The following is a 19,337-nucleotide window of genomic DNA, read 5'->3' as shown; positions in this document are numbered from 1 at the left end:
AAGATGTTTTATTTCAATGGTGTCACTCAAAAAAATTTACACTATTCAGTGGTGTCGCTAGTTAAAAACTCAAAAAAATTTCCGTACCACCACTGGACTCATAGTAGATCCTTTCCTGACCATACTGATGGACATCCTTTAATTGTATATGGTAGTTAAAAGCAAGAGATTTGTGGATAAAGTGTGAATACTGTAGACAGGCAACACACCTCAACCTGAAGGAGCAAATTAACATTTGTTGAACAAAACCAAATATCCTTATCCAATACTGTCTACTAAAACCCTTAGGGACTCAAAGGAGCAAGAGTTTATTAGGGCCATGTGTATATGAAGGGTTATCAGGCACCTACTACAGTAATGATTTTGAAGCAAAGTTGAGCACCAAATAGAATTGACCAAGTGAAAATGAATGGTTATTCGGCCGCTACTGCGAGGGGAGGGGGGACTTAGTGGTACCCGGAGGGGTACCCTCGCCCCACCCGCGAGAAAATTTTTAGTGTAATGTTTTATAGATTTTAGGGTTACATTTATTTTACACTATACGCCCCGAAGTTGTTATTTTCGCCCCCATATTACGATCTCCAAGTTCCGCTACTGGTCTCTCTAATAGTATTGTATTACAAAATCCATCAGCATAAATTTACTCAAGTTTAATTGTTAATTATAAGAGAATTATTAGTTAAACTAAAATGAATGATGTAATGCTATCAGAAGAAACAAAATATAAATTTGAATATAAAGGAATTTGTAGTTGCTTTCTCAATACATGACTATTTGGGGTTTGTCCCCATATTGCCTCACTAATCGATTCTATAGTATTGTATATATCAAACTAAAGAAGATATCAATCAATCAATCAGCTATTAAAATGAAACAAAATAACCTTCTTTTTTCCTTCCAGATTTCTATATGTTTTCTCTTCTCTTAATCTTTCTATAATTAGTAATCTCATCATCTCTTGATTGCTTTCAAGGATGCATGCATGCAGGCATATATGGCCACCTTCAAACCTTCTGTTGATGACTATTTACCCCATCTTTTTCTGTTTCTTCTATTCTTCCAGATTCAATAATCATATTGTCACTATCAACATGATGATGAGGCTTCACTGATCCATCTGAAAACCGATAGTTACGTTCAAGGTATGCCTCAACGGTCCAAGTAAGAACTAAAAACACCATTACAATCGATAGGAACAATAGTCCGGCCCATACAATCTTTACATCTCTTTTTACAGGTTTGCAATGATTTTCAACGATTTCAGAGAAAGCGTCTTTCACTGTTTGACAATGAAGGAGACTTTCCATTCCTGGATAAGAGTTTAAAAGAATTTGAATTGAACTTGTGTATGCAACCGCTGTCCTGAAGTCGTTTCCTGAAATTGGAATACCTCCGTTGCATACTCCGTTCACGGGGTCCACACAAGTGATCAATCTTAACAGCTTCAATTAAAAAAAAAAAAAAAAAAAAAAAAACCTTAATGTAAAGAAACTGAAAGGAGAGAAGATAAAGGGGAAAAAAAAAAGCAAAAAAAATTTACCATTATTTTTGAATTTGATTGATAAATAAATTTAAGTATTGGCTAAAGTTATGTGTATATTATATAGTACCTCAGGGATGTCGCCTATCTTAATATCATTCTCTGAGCAGTTGTTTGGCTGGTAATTGTACTCTGGTGGCCCTGAGAACGGATTGCATACTCCAAAAGACGAATCTTGTTGTATTCGAGATATGTTTGCATTAATCTGCAGTTTTTAATTTCGAAAATTGATTAATTTGTTATAATCTGTTGCAAGTATCTGGTATAGGTGACTGTTTTGACTTATTAATGGGTTGTGTTATATATCAAACAAATCAAATAGGTATGAAATGCCCCAAACAACAAAGTTAATCCCAAAAAATTCTAAAATTTAAAGTTTAGATAAGGTAATATATTTCTTAAGGAATTTTCAAGCATTAAGTAGTAGTATTAAAAAAAGTCGGAGATGAAGTGTCGGGCCATTTCAACCCGTAATAAAAGTCGACCCGTTTAGAAACATGTTACACACGAGTAGTAAATAAACGAAATATAGTAGTAGTAAGTACCTGAGTGACTAGGTTGAAAACTCCGGCGCTGACATCAGTAAGGGCAGATTCTGCCGAAAGCAGTTCATCACAAGGAAGGATTGAACTCAAGCTGTTGTTGTAAGGATCTTGTTGAAAATCTTCAAGGGCAGTGCATGTATCACCCGCAAATCTGGATATATAATTTATAACCCTCATATATTATTAGTCCTTAATTTGTTGTTTGCTTAATTACTAGTTTCTAGTAGCTTTTACCAAGTGAAATTAAGGGAAAACAAACTTTATTTATTACTGTACCTTGATAAGAAAAAGTACGCCCCGAAGAACACCCAACAGAGAACGGTGATTAACCAACACAGCACAATCAATCTGCATTCGTTACAATAAGAAATTAATTGATGTGAGGAAGTTGATTATATTTCTTTAAAGAGTCTGATTAAAAAAAAAAAAAAAAAACAGAGTTGTCTTTTTAGGCTTACATGTGAAGAGCTCGCCTTAGTTTAATGACTCCAACAACTGCATTACACAACCAGAGAGAGTTATGAGTTTACACTATGAATTCTAAAAGATAAAAAAAAGGGGTCACACTATATTGCTGCACACCTGTTAAGGCAATCACAGCAACCAAATTCAGTGCGAAGATGACACTACTTACAATGTACCTGCAATCATCATTAAATATCGCTGTTAGCAACATGAACAGACATAATATATTATAAGTAAAGGTCGAAGTTAGACCATTTAATTAGGGAATGCAAATCTTATACAATATTAAATTGACATTTACTACGTACAACTTTTCTAATCACATATATATATTTGATGACTTGGCATTTTGCAACCTGTAGTTGGGAAAATGAAATGAAACTTACAGAATACGAAGACCTAAATCAATCTTATGCCGATTCTTTCTAGCTTGATATTGTATATCATTAGCTGTAGAGTTAAGCTGCCTAGAAGTGGATTGAAGAAAGCGTGTGGTGCTTGGTTCAACATTTGTTCCTTGTAAGTTGGTTTGTGTCATTTTCATTGCTCCAGTTGTATTATATATTGTCTCTGAAGCACCATCAGCTGTATCAATGATGATATCTATTATCTTATCAGCCCTCGAATGAAATTTTGCATTCCCTCCAAGTACTAACCCTGTTCCAACTCTGAATATATAAACAATGCAAGAAAAATGTCTCAGTATTCGTAATAAATAGATTACAACCCACCCAGTGTGTTTTGCAATAAATGGCATAGAATTGAAGAAGCTAGGCTAGCTTACATGGCAAGTAATGTGAAAAAATCTGCAAGAATAATATGCCATAGGTAATATTGCTTGTGGGATGCTGGTTTCTTTTGTTTCTTTACCAGTTTCCTGTTTGTTTTGCAACAAATGGGCGTTGACAAAAGGAATATTCCATATACAAGGCCACATAAGAGCCATAAGGCACCCATTACATATCCTGCTATTCCTGTATATGCAGTTGACTGCAATGACATTACAAGATATAAAATGTTATACCGAACTTAATATTTAAATTTTTAGAGTGTTAAAAACATGAACTAAGAGTCGTGAAAAAATTCTTACACTCCAGTAATGAATATTGGTAATGTCATATCCTCCCTTGTATTTTTTAAGGTTTTCCAAGGGGTCAGGCCTAACCGTGTCATCTGATAACTGCCTCACTTCTACTGCACAAAAAAACAGGTTGTACGTTAAATTAAATTACGTGGAAAGCTAATGTGACATTGACGCGATTAAAAAAAGAAAGTATATGAAGTATCTTGTAATGTTGTAAGATTGCATTTTGGGCGCTAAAATAGTATATATGATGAACCAAATATGAGCTTAAAATAATGCACTTTGTATCTTTTTGTCCTAAGATATAACAAACGAGTCACGAGTGTGGGCTTATTACCTTGTTGAGTAGTGGTAGTAGGTTGTGCCTGAATATGAGAAAACCTTGAAACCAAAAGTAGTAGTAGTAGCATTATGAACCAAATTCTGCTCCATCCGCCTCTCATTTTTTTTTGTCCTGCATTTTTGTAACATAAATCACTTTTAAGTATTAATTTTAGCCTTTTTAAAATAAAAATACAAAACTCATAGATATATTATTAAAAGAGCTCATATTATCATAATGTTGTACGTGTTCTTAATTTCAAGAGGAAAATATATACGAAAGTTTTTAAACTACATATTTTTGAATAATACAATTTTAGAAAACTTAAAATGTGTCATTACATATGTTGCTATTTGATTTATCTATTAATTTGATAATAATTGTGTTTCATATCGCTATCATCATTTATCTAATGGTCAAATTTGTTCTTATTTTTGTGTAATTATGCAATACAAAAGGTCTGATCAATCATATTTACAAATAGATTTTCCATGCAGTATTTGTAATATGTTTTATCAAATATATTTATCTAAATAATGATGCTGATCGTTGAAATAAATAATCTACTGATGTTAAAAAAATTGTCGTTTAAGAAAAAAAAAAAATTAATCTTTGAAATTATATGCTGTTCAAAAATAAAAATTAAAAAAATAACCTTTGGTATTAGGTCTAGTACTAGTATTACTAATATCAAGTTTGAATATAATTAGTAGAATTTATCAAGTATTTATTAAAACAAGTTGTTTAGATTTTTCAGAATGAAGTTGAACGTGTGCATAAATTAACATTATTACAGTATTAGTAAAGATAAAAGATGAAGTGAAAACCACTAAAGCTTGACTCCGTATGTTGAAAATCGTATTGTTATAAATTAATTTAGGAAAATGCTAACGACAGCCCTAAGGGTTGTCGTTAACATGCATTAATTTATTACTAATTTTTCTAGAGATAGTTAGAGGCCGTGTGTTTGTGATTGCTTTATCAAAGCGAAGTTTCTAATAAAACATGCATGCACTTGTTTTTTTTTTTTTTTTTTTTTTTCAAACTACATTATATATCTCGTAACAAAACATAAAGTAATTACCTTTTGTCGAAAAAAAATTACTGATTAATTACATTTTGTTAACTCAATAATTAAATAATCGTTTCAAATCGCAACACTCTTAGCCTTACAAATACTCTCTCCGTAAATATAAATGTCCAACTTATACTATTCTTAGACATCAGTTTGGGATCTTCCACAGGGAACTAAACCACTCACGCGTTCATCTCTCGTAGCTGTATAACCCGCCTCCAACAACTACTCTCGATGGATATTTCATGTTAGGGAAAACATTGAGTACAATGTTGCAGTCCAGCGGAGTCGAACTCCTAAAGTAGTGAAAAAACCAACTTGTACTATTTATATTAGCCATGTAATAATTTTTCACTTCTAAAAATAACAATAATATCATTAAATTAAACTCCTCATATTTACTCTAGTTTATTACTATCAATCATTTATTTTATAAATTAATTTTTAATAATAAAACCTAATATAGGAAATAAACTGAAATCAGAGTCATTGATCTAATAGTATTGAGGTAACTTCTTCAATTAACAGGTTGGGAACTTTCTATAAACAATTTTTTACAAACAAAAAGAAACTTAAAAGCAAGCAAAGCCTATAAAGGTGCACTATATGGTAAAAAAAGTCATATGCATCCCAACTTTGACAAAAGCCTTGTTTTAGTTGGTCATGGTGTATATATATATATATATATATATATATATATATATATATATATATATATATATATATATATATATATATATATATATATTCTTTAATCATTATCAATCTTATGTTAAGTTTTGAAAAAACGGTATGTATAGATAATTAGGTGATCTGAGGTAGTACTGTAGTAGTAAGAAAGCATTCAAATAGTAAAAAATGATGCAAAGAGCAAACACAAGTTATTGCGATAGTACAAATTGTATTACTACTCCATTACGTATAAATTGTATTACTCCATTACTTTACTAATTAACAGCAAGTAAAGACCTTTCACCTTTATTTTTTTGATGAGATGTAAAAACAAGCAACCTTACTAAGCGAGTTATGTCACGTATATTTAAATATATAACAGATCAAATGTTAAGCTTTAGAGAATTGAACTCACCGGATTGAAAAGTACGAATTTTCCGGCAGCCGTTAAGTGTTGGCCGGAAAAGTAGGTATATATCAACTGGTTGTGAATTACCAGATAAACATTGATGAAGATGATGATGATGATCTCTAATACTTGATTAACACTTTCCCAGAAGCAATCACTTTTCTTTTTTGTATAGATTTAATACAAACAATTTACTAAAATGAATAAAAGGCTCTATATGTAAACCAAAATTCAAATGGTGTGGTCTGTGAGGAAGAAAATATTTATGCTTGTGTACACATATATACATACATATCTAGAACGTTAAACAGGAAATTGTTGATATGAGTCCTCAAAAGGCACGGGTCAAACACTCAAACTTATATATTTAATTTTCAACAAAATACAGTTTGTTGACTTGACGTCCTGTTCTCCTTTTGCATATTTATAAGACAATATTACGCAAACACTCCCTGTAATTCGCACAGAATACAGGCTCAGTTCCTAAACTATCATTATTGCATGGACAATCCTCATAATTTGCAGTTATTTTGCATACAGTTCCTGAGACTAACATCCGTTAAAAAACTATGTTAAGTGATAGCACATGCCATTCATGTGAGGGTATTTTAGTCAATTTATGTAACAACCCGAACCTTCATCCTTCATATTTTAGTTTAAATCGTACATCTTAAGAGATTCTCAGCATAACATTTATCATTTGTTCATCTATTATATTAAATTACATGAAATCATTATCATTTTGGTTTATGTAGGTCATTACATAACGTATCATTTTAATACACTCTTAAGTCTTAGAAATACCTTTATCATTTAGGAATGCCTATGTACTTAAGCCTAAAAAATTAGAGATAAACGTATACTAGTTATCGTGCTTATTCACCTTGAATTTTTTTAACCAAACACCCCTTTATACCATCCTTTTAGCCGGCTCCCCTCCACCCCTCCATTCCCTCATTTATTCAAAACAACTTATCAAATTACTCAAAATTCTATCTTAAAAACACACAAATTTCTTCTTCATTTTATCTTAAAAATTAAAGAACAAACACAATCACCATCACAAAAAATTGCCATCATCATCAAATTCTGCTATCTTATATCTTCTTATCATCTTCTCTTTGAAGGAATTATCATCCACATCTTTATCCCTCTTGAAAAATCCTAGAGACCTTTCAAATAACTTGGTATGAACACATCAATTTACTGATTTTTCATTGTATTTACATATGTTTTAAAGTTTTATTAGTCATTTAATCATCATCTATTCTAGAAATGGATGTGTTAGAACTCCGAGATGAGCTAATCATGTTCCTATAAGATCCTATAGACGAGGGCTATATATAGGATCTAGGGACTCCATAGAAACTAACAATAGTCAAGCTTTGTAAAGAGTTCAAGAGAGGCGTGGAAGTAAATTTACACATTTATGAAACGTTCTCTAGCATTTGGTAACTAAAGAGATCCGCATGAATACGATGAATGTTCCTTCATATCTTCACACCCGAACACATACACTTTTAAACCTTCAACATGAAGATATGCATATCTTCAAACGTTCTTCATGAAGATCTTCATATCTTCGTGAAGATCTTCATACCTTCAACCGAAAATTTTAGAAAATTCAAAATTATCAAAACAGCTAACCTAAACACAAACACATCTGGAGTATCATATTCGTCAGTTTTTTATAATCCGTCCATTTTTATGAAAAATGGACATCAATTTCTCAAATTCCAAAACACAATCTCATTTCAAATCACAAAAAAAACATCCTATTATAGAATATCACTTTCATTAAATCAATTTAATATTCAAAAAATTAGATTACAAGGTCAAAAATGCTACTGTATTCATACGTTCTTCATTATTCATCATCATTAAAATTGAACTTTTCAAATTGATGATCAACAACATGATTTGAGCTTAGAAAAACGTTAACTAATAGAAATCTAAACTTCGTGATTCATCAGAGAGCTTTAACAACAACATATTCATGATGAATCAAATCAAGTTCGTCGTTCATGATCCTCTTATGGTGATTTGGTCTCTGGAACGATTCGGTATCATATTCCGAAAAGTAAAAATTCAAAGTTGATTAGATCATCTCATGATGCTCTCTGCAAAAACTCACATCTCAATTAGTATAATCGAATTCGAATTCGACAGTCAAAGGTTAAGAAGAAATAGGCAACTATTTATTCTTTGCTCAACTAAAGAATGATATCACTCAAAATGATCATGTTTTTACTAATGGTATCACCCATATTTTAACCTTAATATCAAAAAAATATCTATAAACATGCAAAAACATAAAAATTATAATATTAAGAGGGCAAAAGGCATAATTGCCAAAATAAGGCCAAAATAGAGTTTTTTAACAAGGTTTTTAGCAATTTTTCTATCCAAGAGGTATACTATACCCACTTAGCCTTAAAATACGTATTTCAGACTCATAAACATCCATGGAGAACTCTTAGAGTCCGAATCCACAAGCGTAAACTAAAGAACAAGGCAAAGCCCAAATTAGGGTTTCCTAAAACCTAATTTCAGAGATCACTCTAAAACACTACTTCGGAAGATCAAGAAGACTAGCAGACTTACCAGTACTTAATTGAAGCTCATTTATGAAGACCTAACCATGACTTAGATCCTTTATGCATCCGGTTGAAGAGATTAAGAACATACAAGACTTACACACACTGAAACATACACTAAAACCTAATAGGTCCTACAGTCATATCCGGCCAACAAGAGCTTTAGAGACTGACCACGGGACTTGTGTACACTTAAGATCAAGCTTAAAGACCTTCCAGAAGACTTATTTACCTACTACAAGTCGATTGTACATTGCACCGGGCAAGATAAAGCGCAACTATGAAAGAAACTCATCCGTATAATCAACCACCTAAAGAGTAATTAAATAACTAAAATGTAACTAAATAATTACTACAAGCTAATTGTCATATGGTGTAGTGACCCGAACTTTTCCATGTTTATATATATATTAAATGAAATTGATATTTATATGATTAAGTGTTTCCAACATGTTAAGCAATCAAACTTGTTAAGACTTGATTAATTGAAATAGGTTTCATATAGACAATTAACCACCCAAGTTGACCGGTGATTCACGAATTAAAACTTGTAAAAACTATATGATGACATATATATGGATATATATATAGTTAACATGATATTATGATAAGTAAACATATCATTAAGTATATTAACAATGAACTACATATGTAAAAACAAGACTACTAACTTAATGATTTTGAAATGAGACATATATGTAACGATTATCGTTGTAACGACATTTAATGTATATATATCATATTAAGATATATTAATACATCATGATATCATGATAATGTAATAATTTATCATCTCACTTGATTTAATAAACAATGGGTTAACAACATTTAACAAGATCGTTAACCTAAAGGTTTCAAAACAACACTTACATGTAACGACTAACGATGACTTAACGACTCAGTTAAAATGTATATACATGTAGTGTTTTAATATGTATTCATACACTTTTGAAAGACTTCAAGACACTTATCAAAATACTTCTACTTAACAAAAATGCTTACAATTACATCCTCGTTCAGTTTCATCAACAATTCTACTCGTATGCACCCGTATTCGTACTCGTACAATACACAGCTTTTAGATGTATGTACTATTGGTATATACACTCCAATGATCAGCTCTTAGCAGCCCATGTGAGTCACCTAACACATGTGGGAACCATCATTTAGCAACTAGCATGAAATATCTCATAAAATTACAAAAATATGAGTAATCATTCATGACTTATTTACATGAAAATAAAATTACATATCCTTTATATCTAATCCATACACCAACGACTAAAAACACCTACAAACACTTTCATTCTTCAATTTTCTTCATCTAATTGATCTCTCTCAAGTTATATCTTCAAGTTCTAAGTGTTCTTCATAAATTCTACAAGTTCTAGTTTCATAAAATCAAGAATACTTCCAAGTTTGCTAGCTTACTTCCAATCTTGTAAGGTGATCATCCAACCTCAAGAAATCTTTGTTTCTTACAGTAGATTATCATTCTAATACAAGGTAATAATCATACTCAAACTTTGGTTCAATTTCTATAACTATAACAATCTTATTTCAAGTGATGAGCTTACTTGAACTTGTTTTCGTGTCATGATTCTGCTTCAAGAACTTCGAGCCATCCAAGGATCCGTTGAAGCTAGATTCATTTTTCTCTTTTCCAGTAGGTTTATCCAAGGAACTTAAGGTAGTAATGATGTTCATAACATCATTCGATTCATACATAAAAAGCTATCATATTCGAAGTGGTAAACTTGTAATCACTAGAACATAGTTTAGTTAATTCTAAACTTGTTCGCAAATAAAGTTAATCCTTCTAACTACACTTTTAAAATCAACTATACAAATGATCTATATCTATATGATATGCTAACTTAATGATTTAAAACCCGGAAACACGATAAACACCATAAAACCGGATTTACGCCGTCATAGTTACAACCGGGGGCTGTTTTGGTTTGGATAATTAAAAACTATTAAAAACTTTGATTTAAAAGCTATAATTCTGGAAAAATGATTTTTCTTATGAACATGAAACCATATTCAAAAATCATGGTTAAACTCAAAGTGAAAGTATGTTTTTCAAAACAGTCATCAAGATGTCGTTCTTTCGACGGAAATGACTACCTCTTTCAAAAACGACTTGTAACTTGTATTTCTGACTATAAACCTATACCTTTTCTGTTTAGTTTCATAAATTCAAGTTCAATACGAAACCGTGGCCGCTTAAATCACTCGAAACGGATTAGAAACGAAGAAATGGCGAGCAAAACAAAATTGGTAAAAACTACTCATTTTAGCTACGTGAAAATTGGTAACAAATCTATTCCAACCATAACTTAATCAACTTGTATTGTATATTATGTAATCTTGAGATACCATAGACACGTATACAATGTTTCGACCTATCATTTCGACACATCTATATATATTTCGGAACAACCATAGACACTCTATATGTGAATGTTGGAGTTAGCTATACAGGGTTGAGGTTAATTTCAAAATATATATAGTTTGAGTTGTGATCAATACTGAGATATGTATACACTGGGTCGTGGATTGATTCAAGATAATATATATCAATTTCTTTTCTGTACATCTAACTGTGGACAACTAGTTGTAGGTTACTAACGAGGACAGCTGACTTAATAAACTTAAAACATCAAAATTTATTAAAAGTATTGTAAATATATTTTGAACATATTTTGATATATATGTACATATTTGTTATAGGTTCGTGAATCGACCAGTGGCAAAGTCTTACTTCCCGACGAAGTAAAAAATCTGTGAAAGTGAGTTATAGTCCCACTTTTAAAATCTAATATTTTTGGGATGAGAATACATGCAGGTTTTATAAATGATTTACAAAATAGACACAAGTACGTGAAACTACATTCTATGGTTGAATTATCAAAATCGAATATGCCCCTTTTTATTAAGTCTGGTAATCTAAGAATTAGGGAACAGACACCCTAATTGACGCGAATCCTAAAGATAGATCTATTGGGCCTAACAAACCCCATCCAAAGTACCAGATGCTTTAGTACTTCGAAATTTATATCATATCCGAAGGGTGTCCCGGAATGATGGGGATATTCTTATATATGCATCTTGTTAATGTCGGTTACCAGGTGTTCACCATATGAATGATTTTTTTATCTCTATGTATGGGATGTGTATTGAAATATGAAATCTTGTGGTCTATTATTATGATTTGATAATATATAGGTTAAACCTATAACTCACCAACATTTTTGTTAACGTTTTAAGCATGTATATTCTCAGGTGATTATTAAGAGCTTCCGCTGTCGCATACTTAAATAAGGACGAGATTTGGAGTCCATGCTTGTATGATATTGTGTAAAAACTGCATTCAAGAAACTTATTTCGTTGTAACATATTTGTATTGTAAACCATTATGTAATGGTCGTGTGTAAACAGGATATTTTAGATTATCATTATTTGATAATCTACGTAAAGCTTTTTAAACCTTTATTGATGAAATAAAGGTTATGGTTTGTTTTAAAATGAATACAGTCTTTGAAAAACGTCTCATATAGAGGTCAAAACCTCGCAACGAAATCAATTAATATGGAACGTTTTTAATCAATAAGAACGGGACATTTCAGTTGGTATCCGAGCGTTGGTCTTAGAGAACCAGAATTTTGCATTAGTGTGTCTTATCGAGTTTGTTAGGATGCATTAGTGAGTCTAGACTTCGACCGTGTTTACTTGAAAAATGATTGCTTAACAAATTTTGTTGGAAACTATATATTTTTAACATGCGAATATTATGTGATATATTAATCTCTTAACATGTTTGATATTATGTGATAGATGTCTACTTCTAGAACAAGTCCCATTGACTCACCTAATAATAATGAAGAGTCAAATGTAAATTAGAATAATTCGTGGACTGATACACAAGTTCCCGAAGAGGAACAGGAAGAAGAGTCAGAACCGGAAGAAGAATCGGAACCGGAAGAAGAATCGGAACTGGAAGAAGAAATAGAACCAGTGGGGGAAATAATAAAACGGTTAAGTAGAAGAAAATCCTCAACCAACCGACCAAAGTTAATTATGGTCAATGGTGTTTCGGCATCTTGGGCGAGTAACATCTTTTTCTTGTAGTACTCGGCATCCTTTCGTTTGGGTAGTCTGCATTCTCGTGCAAAGTGACCTGTTTTACCACAGTTGAAACAAACATTATCTAGGTCCTTGTTGTCAGGACCCCGTTATTGAGTGGTTGAGGTTTCGGGTTTTTTTGTAGTATGAGGAGCTGTATGAAGTTCGATTGTTGTTGTTTTTGTTAAAACCTCCAGATGATCTCCCGAGGTTCAGTTGCTTGCTGAACATTACGGCAGCCTTGACGAGATCTTGATGTTCTTCATCAACATCAGAATATGTGTCCTATCAGAGGAAATGGTTTGTTTATCTTTGTGTGAGTTGGAGCGGTTGGAAGGGGTTTTGGTGGAGCTTTTGTTAACAAACAGAGCCATTGGATCACTGGTTTCAGTGAGGTTGGATTTAGGGTTTTGGACGACTAGAACATCAGGTTGATGATTCATTAGTTTCCCTACAACTTCATGGATGTTGTACTTCTTGGTGTTTTTGGAAGCACGGAAGTTGTTTCCGTATGGTGTCCAGGTGGCATTTAGTTTCTTCAGGAATTTCATGTTCAGCTCTTGATTTTCCTTTTTCACTTCAACCTTTTTTAGTTCATTAATGACTTCACAGAAATGTATGTAGCAGTCCTTTAGAGGTTCGTCAGGTTTCTGAAAGTAATCCTCATACATTGCGAGAGCAATGTAAAGTTTTGTCTGGTCGGATTGGCTGTATCCTTCCTGTTGATGAGTGATTTCATCTAGAAGTTCTTTTTCGGATTTTAGAGAGCTGATGGATTTGTACATGTCATGAGGAAGAGCTTGCATGATAATGGACCTGGAATCAATATCGGCTTGAGCTCTCTTGGCTTCTTCACCCTGGAGTTCATAGGGTTTTAGAACCACGCCGGTGTCAGGATGAAGTGAGATCTTAGGTCCATTGAGAAATGACTCCCAGAGGTATTTGGTTTGTTCTCCCTTTCCATCGATGAAGTTGTCAAATCTTCCTTTCCATTCATCAAACAATCCCTCGAACAGCATGGGAGGACGAGTATCCGAGCCCACGACCAAAGCATCACGGTTTGCAGTAGCCATCTTAACTAAGAGTGTAAACTGAGTGGTGCAAAAGAGAGGAGGTTTAACAAGATATTGTTAAGAAGAAGTTTTGAGGATGGGGAATCAAGAAAATTGGATAGTGAAATTAGGGTTTTGGTGTAAAATCACTTTTAAGAACAGAGTGGTTTTTGAGCAAAGCCAAATTTCGAAACATATTGTGTTTTCGAGCAGCAATAATATAGTTATGAAAGGAAAGTCTTCAAGCAGATATGAGAGTAAGCACCTAGATTTCGAGCTGGCAAGATAACTGAGCACTAGCTTATTTTTTGGGCAGGCCAAGTATTCGAGCAATAAAGGTATTCGAGCAACTAAGGTATTTGAGCATTATCCTAGTTCTAGAGCACTTAAGTTTTTTGAGCAGACAACTAGGGTTTCAAACAAAAACCAAGCCTTCTAAACAGGTTGGTTTTCGAGCAAAACCAGGTTTTCTAACAGCTAAGTTTTCGAGCACTATGAGACAAAAGCTAAGAATTTCGAGTAGCAAGAGACTTTTCGTGCAAGGTTTTCGGGCAGTAAAAACCACTGTTTTTAGACAATCTTTTAAATTTAGGACACAATTTTTGAGCTAAGACTCAAATTACACACTGTTTTCGAGCAAAAATCTCACTTTTCTCACTGTTTTCGAGCAATTTTGACTGAGAACACTTTAATCAGATTTTTTAAGTTCAAATAGTTTGACTTATAAGTGAGAGAACACCTATGCACGTGATTTCTTACATAATAGTACAAGCTTATGCATAAAAGGACAAGTCCTTTGTCCTTTATGACATGAATCAAGGGATTATGTCAAGGACAAGTCATTTTAACTTCTAAAAACTATCGGGTAAAAGCAAATCGGTGGGTATTAACCAAAAGTCCAACTTTTGGAGCCAAAACGAAGTAAACACGTGGGTCAATGATCAGGATTTTCGAGCAAAAACCTTAGGGTTTCACTGTTGTGATGAAACCCTGAGAGGTTTTCGAGCAGAATCAAACCCAGAAGGGGTTTTCGAGCATCTGATCTGGGAGAAAACTTAAGAAAATAGAATGATTTTATGCAGATTTAGCAGAATTTGAAGGCAACACAATAGTGAATCAAGTAAATTTAGGGCCTTTAATTAACCTTAACACATATGTAGTGATCATTGTAATGCAAGTCTCGATTAAATCATGTTATAAAGTGACAAATTCATAGCAACTCAGACATGGCAGCAGAAACATGAACATTTAAACATGAAATATGAACAAAATACATGAACTAAGCACTAAATCAACAGAAAGCTTCATGAGTTTCATACCATTTTGACATACATAACGTTTTCATGGAATAAAACATGTTAAACTCGCTTCAACATAAGATAATCATGACAGATTAGAGCCTGATATAAATTTTCATGCATAGATCTTTAATAAACAAACTAATCTAAGTTAGAGCATGAAGATTTCAGTTCTTGTTAAGCATTTTAGACAGATTTCAAGCAGATAAAACGAATATACTTAACAAATAACAAGCAAAGCCGTGACCAAATAAAGGATAATCGTGATACCAAAACCGAAGAACACCAAACACTTCAAAACACGAATCTAGATGCTTCAATCCTTGGATCTACAAGCAAGACAGCAAGTCCCGCTCTGATACCAATTGTTAGTCCCTAAAGAAGCCTAGATCGACCGGTTTGTATATTGATTAGTGGGTTAGAGGTATTAGTTATGCAAGAACACTTGAGAGAATAAGATAAGGTTTGTAGGTGCAAAATGGATAACTAGTTACAATAGTTGAGGGGAGGTTGTTTATATATGACAACCTCCCTAATTACAAAAGTTACATTGTCACCATGGTAAAACAGTAAATACATTACATAGTAAAGATAAAATCGTGCGCCACTAATCTATTACATAAACATATGTTAACAATTTTAATTTTGATTCAAAAGCCGAAGACGAAATTATAACGGATTTCGTTCAATATTACTTTGGTCAATTTTCGCAACTACGAACATCGCATACATGACTCTACATTACTGAGAGAATGAAATTGCAGCTCATCGATTATGGGAGAATTATTTTTCGGAGGCGCATAAGTATCAATCGAAGATCTTTCGAAGACGTTTTCATTTGTGCTGCTAGTTGTTTCTCCGAATCACACAAGGTATATATAAGTTTTATGGGGAATCAATTTCCAAGCACTTTAATTTTTTAAAAGAAACTTACGATGCGACCGATTGGCAATCTTTGAGTACACTTCAAAATTGTACATCCGTCTTACGCCATTTGGCGCAAGGCTCATCCGCATAAATGTTTGATGAATACTTACAGATTAGCGAGACAACTTCGATTAACTGTTTAAATAGTTTCTATAAGTGTATTGTTGAGTTATACCGTCCTAAGTATTCAGCAAACTCAATGCACAAGATATTGTATTTTTATTTAGTGCACACGAAGAACAACATGGTTTTACGGGGCTCGGGAGTATGGACTATATGCACTGGAATTGAAAAATTGTCCAAATGCATTGAAAGGTCAATACATAAAGGGTTATTGTTGATACCTATTTCCGGCCAGCGGCTACAAGTATCAGTACATGTCTAGAACTAAGCGTGATAAGGTAGATTTCTGATTGATGTTTACCCTCGGGAAAGAACCCTACAGACCCGGATCACGGCCAGAGTTTCGTGGTGTGGCTTAATCAATCTTGCAGAGCCAAAATGTGAGTTGGTATGTCTGGCGCTTTGCGGCTAAGTCTTCAAGTTCTAGAGTGAGAAAGTACCGTGTGAAAGAGAAAGTGTGTTCTCTGTCACAAGTTCAAATATCCAAAAAGTGATGGCCCATGTGGCCTATTAATAGGCGTGAAAGCTCCAGAATGTTCGGAGATACATATGTCATGCTATTAGTGATTACTTTAAGCGAAAAGTGTGTAACCGACTTTAAGCTTTACGCTCACGTAGCATATGTACTGCTCACGTGTTTTCTTTAGGTCTTAGGCATAGAAAGCTGCCTGCAGGGATTATGCAAGATGGTGGGCAGCCTGTTTTATACTTTAAAATGATTTCTAGCCGAAGTACGTTGAACGCCTATATATCAAAATTTTTGATGATGCTATTTGTTATGTCTTATAAGAGATTTTTCAGCTTATATTGATCATTTCATTCTCGTAAACCATAGGGCACACCCTTAAGTCCCCCGAGTGTGATGCCTTGATTTTGTAAAAACAAAGACATTTTAAACTATAAAAAAGAAACAAAGTATTCTTGTCTTGGAAAAGGATCTGGGCGTCGTTTTTTATTGAGCTGATTTGATTACTAATAATGACTTTTGGCGGTTGATTAGACCGTTTAAAACGTTTCATTTAAAAAAAAAAAAATTTGAATTTCGAATTTTCTTTGAGAAAAACTTCTTGTTAATCTTAACTATCCACGTTTCCTCATCTGAATCATTTACGTGTTTTCTCTGATCCATTAAATACTCCATATATTTATTTTATTTTTTACAAATTTTTATCTTTTATCTTGTGTGCGATTTCATCATCTTCTTCTCCGTAACATACTTTTAAAGCTTTTAGGTTTCATCTTTGCCACTTCAAGGTTAGTGTCTTACGTTCTCGTCTTTTTTATTATTTTCCCTAAAATTTTACCATGACCATGACTTCAAGTACGGTTGACAGAAAGGATAACAAAAGGCACCATTTGTAGTTCAATGAGTCAATGACCCAAGAGAGATTAGAACTGCCAATGAATGGTTATGCAAAATGAGGATATTGAAAAGAGGCAAAGAAGGTTATTGAAGTTACATTATAAGCAAGTGATTGATCGTCTTCTAGTTGGGGAAGATACTGAAAGTAACTGAGTTGGTGAAAGATATTACTACGTATTAATATTAAATGCCCCCCAAGACTCAACTGTGAGCTTTGTTCAATGCCACCACAGTTTTAGATTGGAACTAGTTTAGGAGCCCTCGCCTTACGTCGGGGGCTCCGTTTTGAATGTAATTTAATGTGTTTAGTTCGTAAAATGATTTCGGTTTAACGGTGATTTCGGTGAAACATAACTTGAGTCCAGCGAAAAGATATAGCACGTCAAAGATTTAGATAGTGGGGTTTTTTACGAAAATATAGAGAAGTTACCGTTTAGCCCCTTGTAGTTTTATGTTGGACCCTTATTGGTTCATTATGATATTTATTTTTTGGCCAAAAAAATTTGCGGTTTAGCCCTTGTAGTTTTAGAAGGTTGTCATATTTTAGTGAGGCAACCTTGTGTGTACAACATATAAAGCGAAGTGTACAAACGTTTAGTGTGGAAAATGTTACTATTCGTAACTTGTATGTGTTTTAGATAATAGGGATAATTTGAATGTTATCAATTTTTATATAAAGTTATCGATTTTGGAATGTGATGAATGAATTGTAGGTGAAAGATATGCGACATGCTTTAGATCGAAACCTATTCAAGAGGATAGGTCAATTACAATATTCCTATATACATTACATACTAGTGAAATGGTCCGTGAAATCACGGGTTTGGTTAAACGAAACAGTTTAATAATATGTTTTAGGAACTAAGTGAATGTAAATGCCAAAATCGTTTAGTTTAATGACCCGTAAAATCACGGATTCCGACTAAGAAACTTGTCGTTGTTTTTACAAACATATAGAGACATATATTTTCGCATGTAATAGAAAATCCATATTTGAATATTAATGTTATAATAATAATTATAATTATTATAATTATAATAATAATAATAATAATAATAATTAATAATAATAATAATAATAAAATTTGCTTAAAAATAGAGTATTTATATTTTTAATAATAATTATTACTAATAACAAATGCCTTTTGAAAAAAAAAATTAAAATACAATTATTATATGAAAGTTGTACGATATGCTTTAAAATTTGTACATTTGTTCATTGAGTATTTTGTAGAATATTATAGAATTTGTTTTAAAGTTTGTGCATATGATCATGTGATTGTTTTATCATAAGGTTCGATGATAATATGAAGAGAGTTTGTTCGGGGGGTTTGATTACCCGAGGTTTTACCTTCTATGTGGAGCCAATGTGCTCGTTCATAGGAGGGTTTTTTTGCTTACCAAAAAAAAATATTATTTTGTTAATTTATATCTTAATCATAATTAATAGTAAGATTAAATTTTAATTGTAAAATAAATTAATTTATGATGTCATTCAAGTGAGTTAAATTTTTTTCTATTTTCTTTTTTATTTTTTTCAATAAAAAAAATAACTAATTGTGATTTCATCATTATAGCAATTTAATATTAACTATAGATATAGATAGATTTATATTGAAAATTAAATTAAATTAATTTACAGAAAAAATAGAAAGAATACTATCACAACAGACTACAGACCCGGATATATTAGGCCAAATAATAACCGGTGGTGACAACATAACATTTCGAGCTTAT

The 19,337-nt window shown here is 32.6% G+C and overlaps 1 protein-coding gene across 2 annotated transcripts; it reads right to left on the bottom strand.

Annotated features, from left to right (window-relative positions):
• Window positions 1-714: 714 nt before the first annotated feature.
• On the bottom strand, window positions 715-6,395 carry LOC139891794 (uncharacterized). Of its 2 annotated transcripts, none has more exons than XM_071874789.1 (11): window positions 6,119-6,395; window positions 3,972-4,088; window positions 3,641-3,741; window positions 3,335-3,540; window positions 2,937-3,218; window positions 2,668-2,726; window positions 2,544-2,580; window positions 2,362-2,433; window positions 2,086-2,236; window positions 1,611-1,745; window positions 715-1,442 (listed from the first exon to the last, which is right to left on the bottom strand). In XM_071874789.1, the coding sequence occupies exons 2-11, from the start codon at window positions 4,075-4,077 to the stop codon at window positions 1,005-1,007; spliced, it is 1,587 nt and encodes a 528-aa protein (XP_071730890.1). In that variant the 5' UTR covers window positions 4,078-4,088; window positions 6,119-6,395; the 3' UTR covers window positions 715-1,004. The 2 variants fall into 2 exon arrangements, with proteins under 2 accessions (XP_071730890.1, XP_071730889.1); XM_071874788.1 differs by having other exon boundaries at window positions 3,641-3,744; window positions 6,119-6,394.
• Window positions 6,396-19,337: the final 12,942 nt, after the last annotated feature.

This window comes from Rutidosis leptorrhynchoides, chromosome 2, assembly GCF_046630445.1.
Source record: "Rutidosis leptorrhynchoides isolate AG116_Rl617_1_P2 chromosome 2, CSIRO_AGI_Rlap_v1, whole genome shotgun sequence".
Taxonomy (NCBI): Eukaryota; Viridiplantae; Streptophyta; class Magnoliopsida; order Asterales; family Asteraceae; genus Rutidosis; species Rutidosis leptorrhynchoides.
This window is presented reverse-complemented; position numbering and strand designations above follow the sequence as displayed.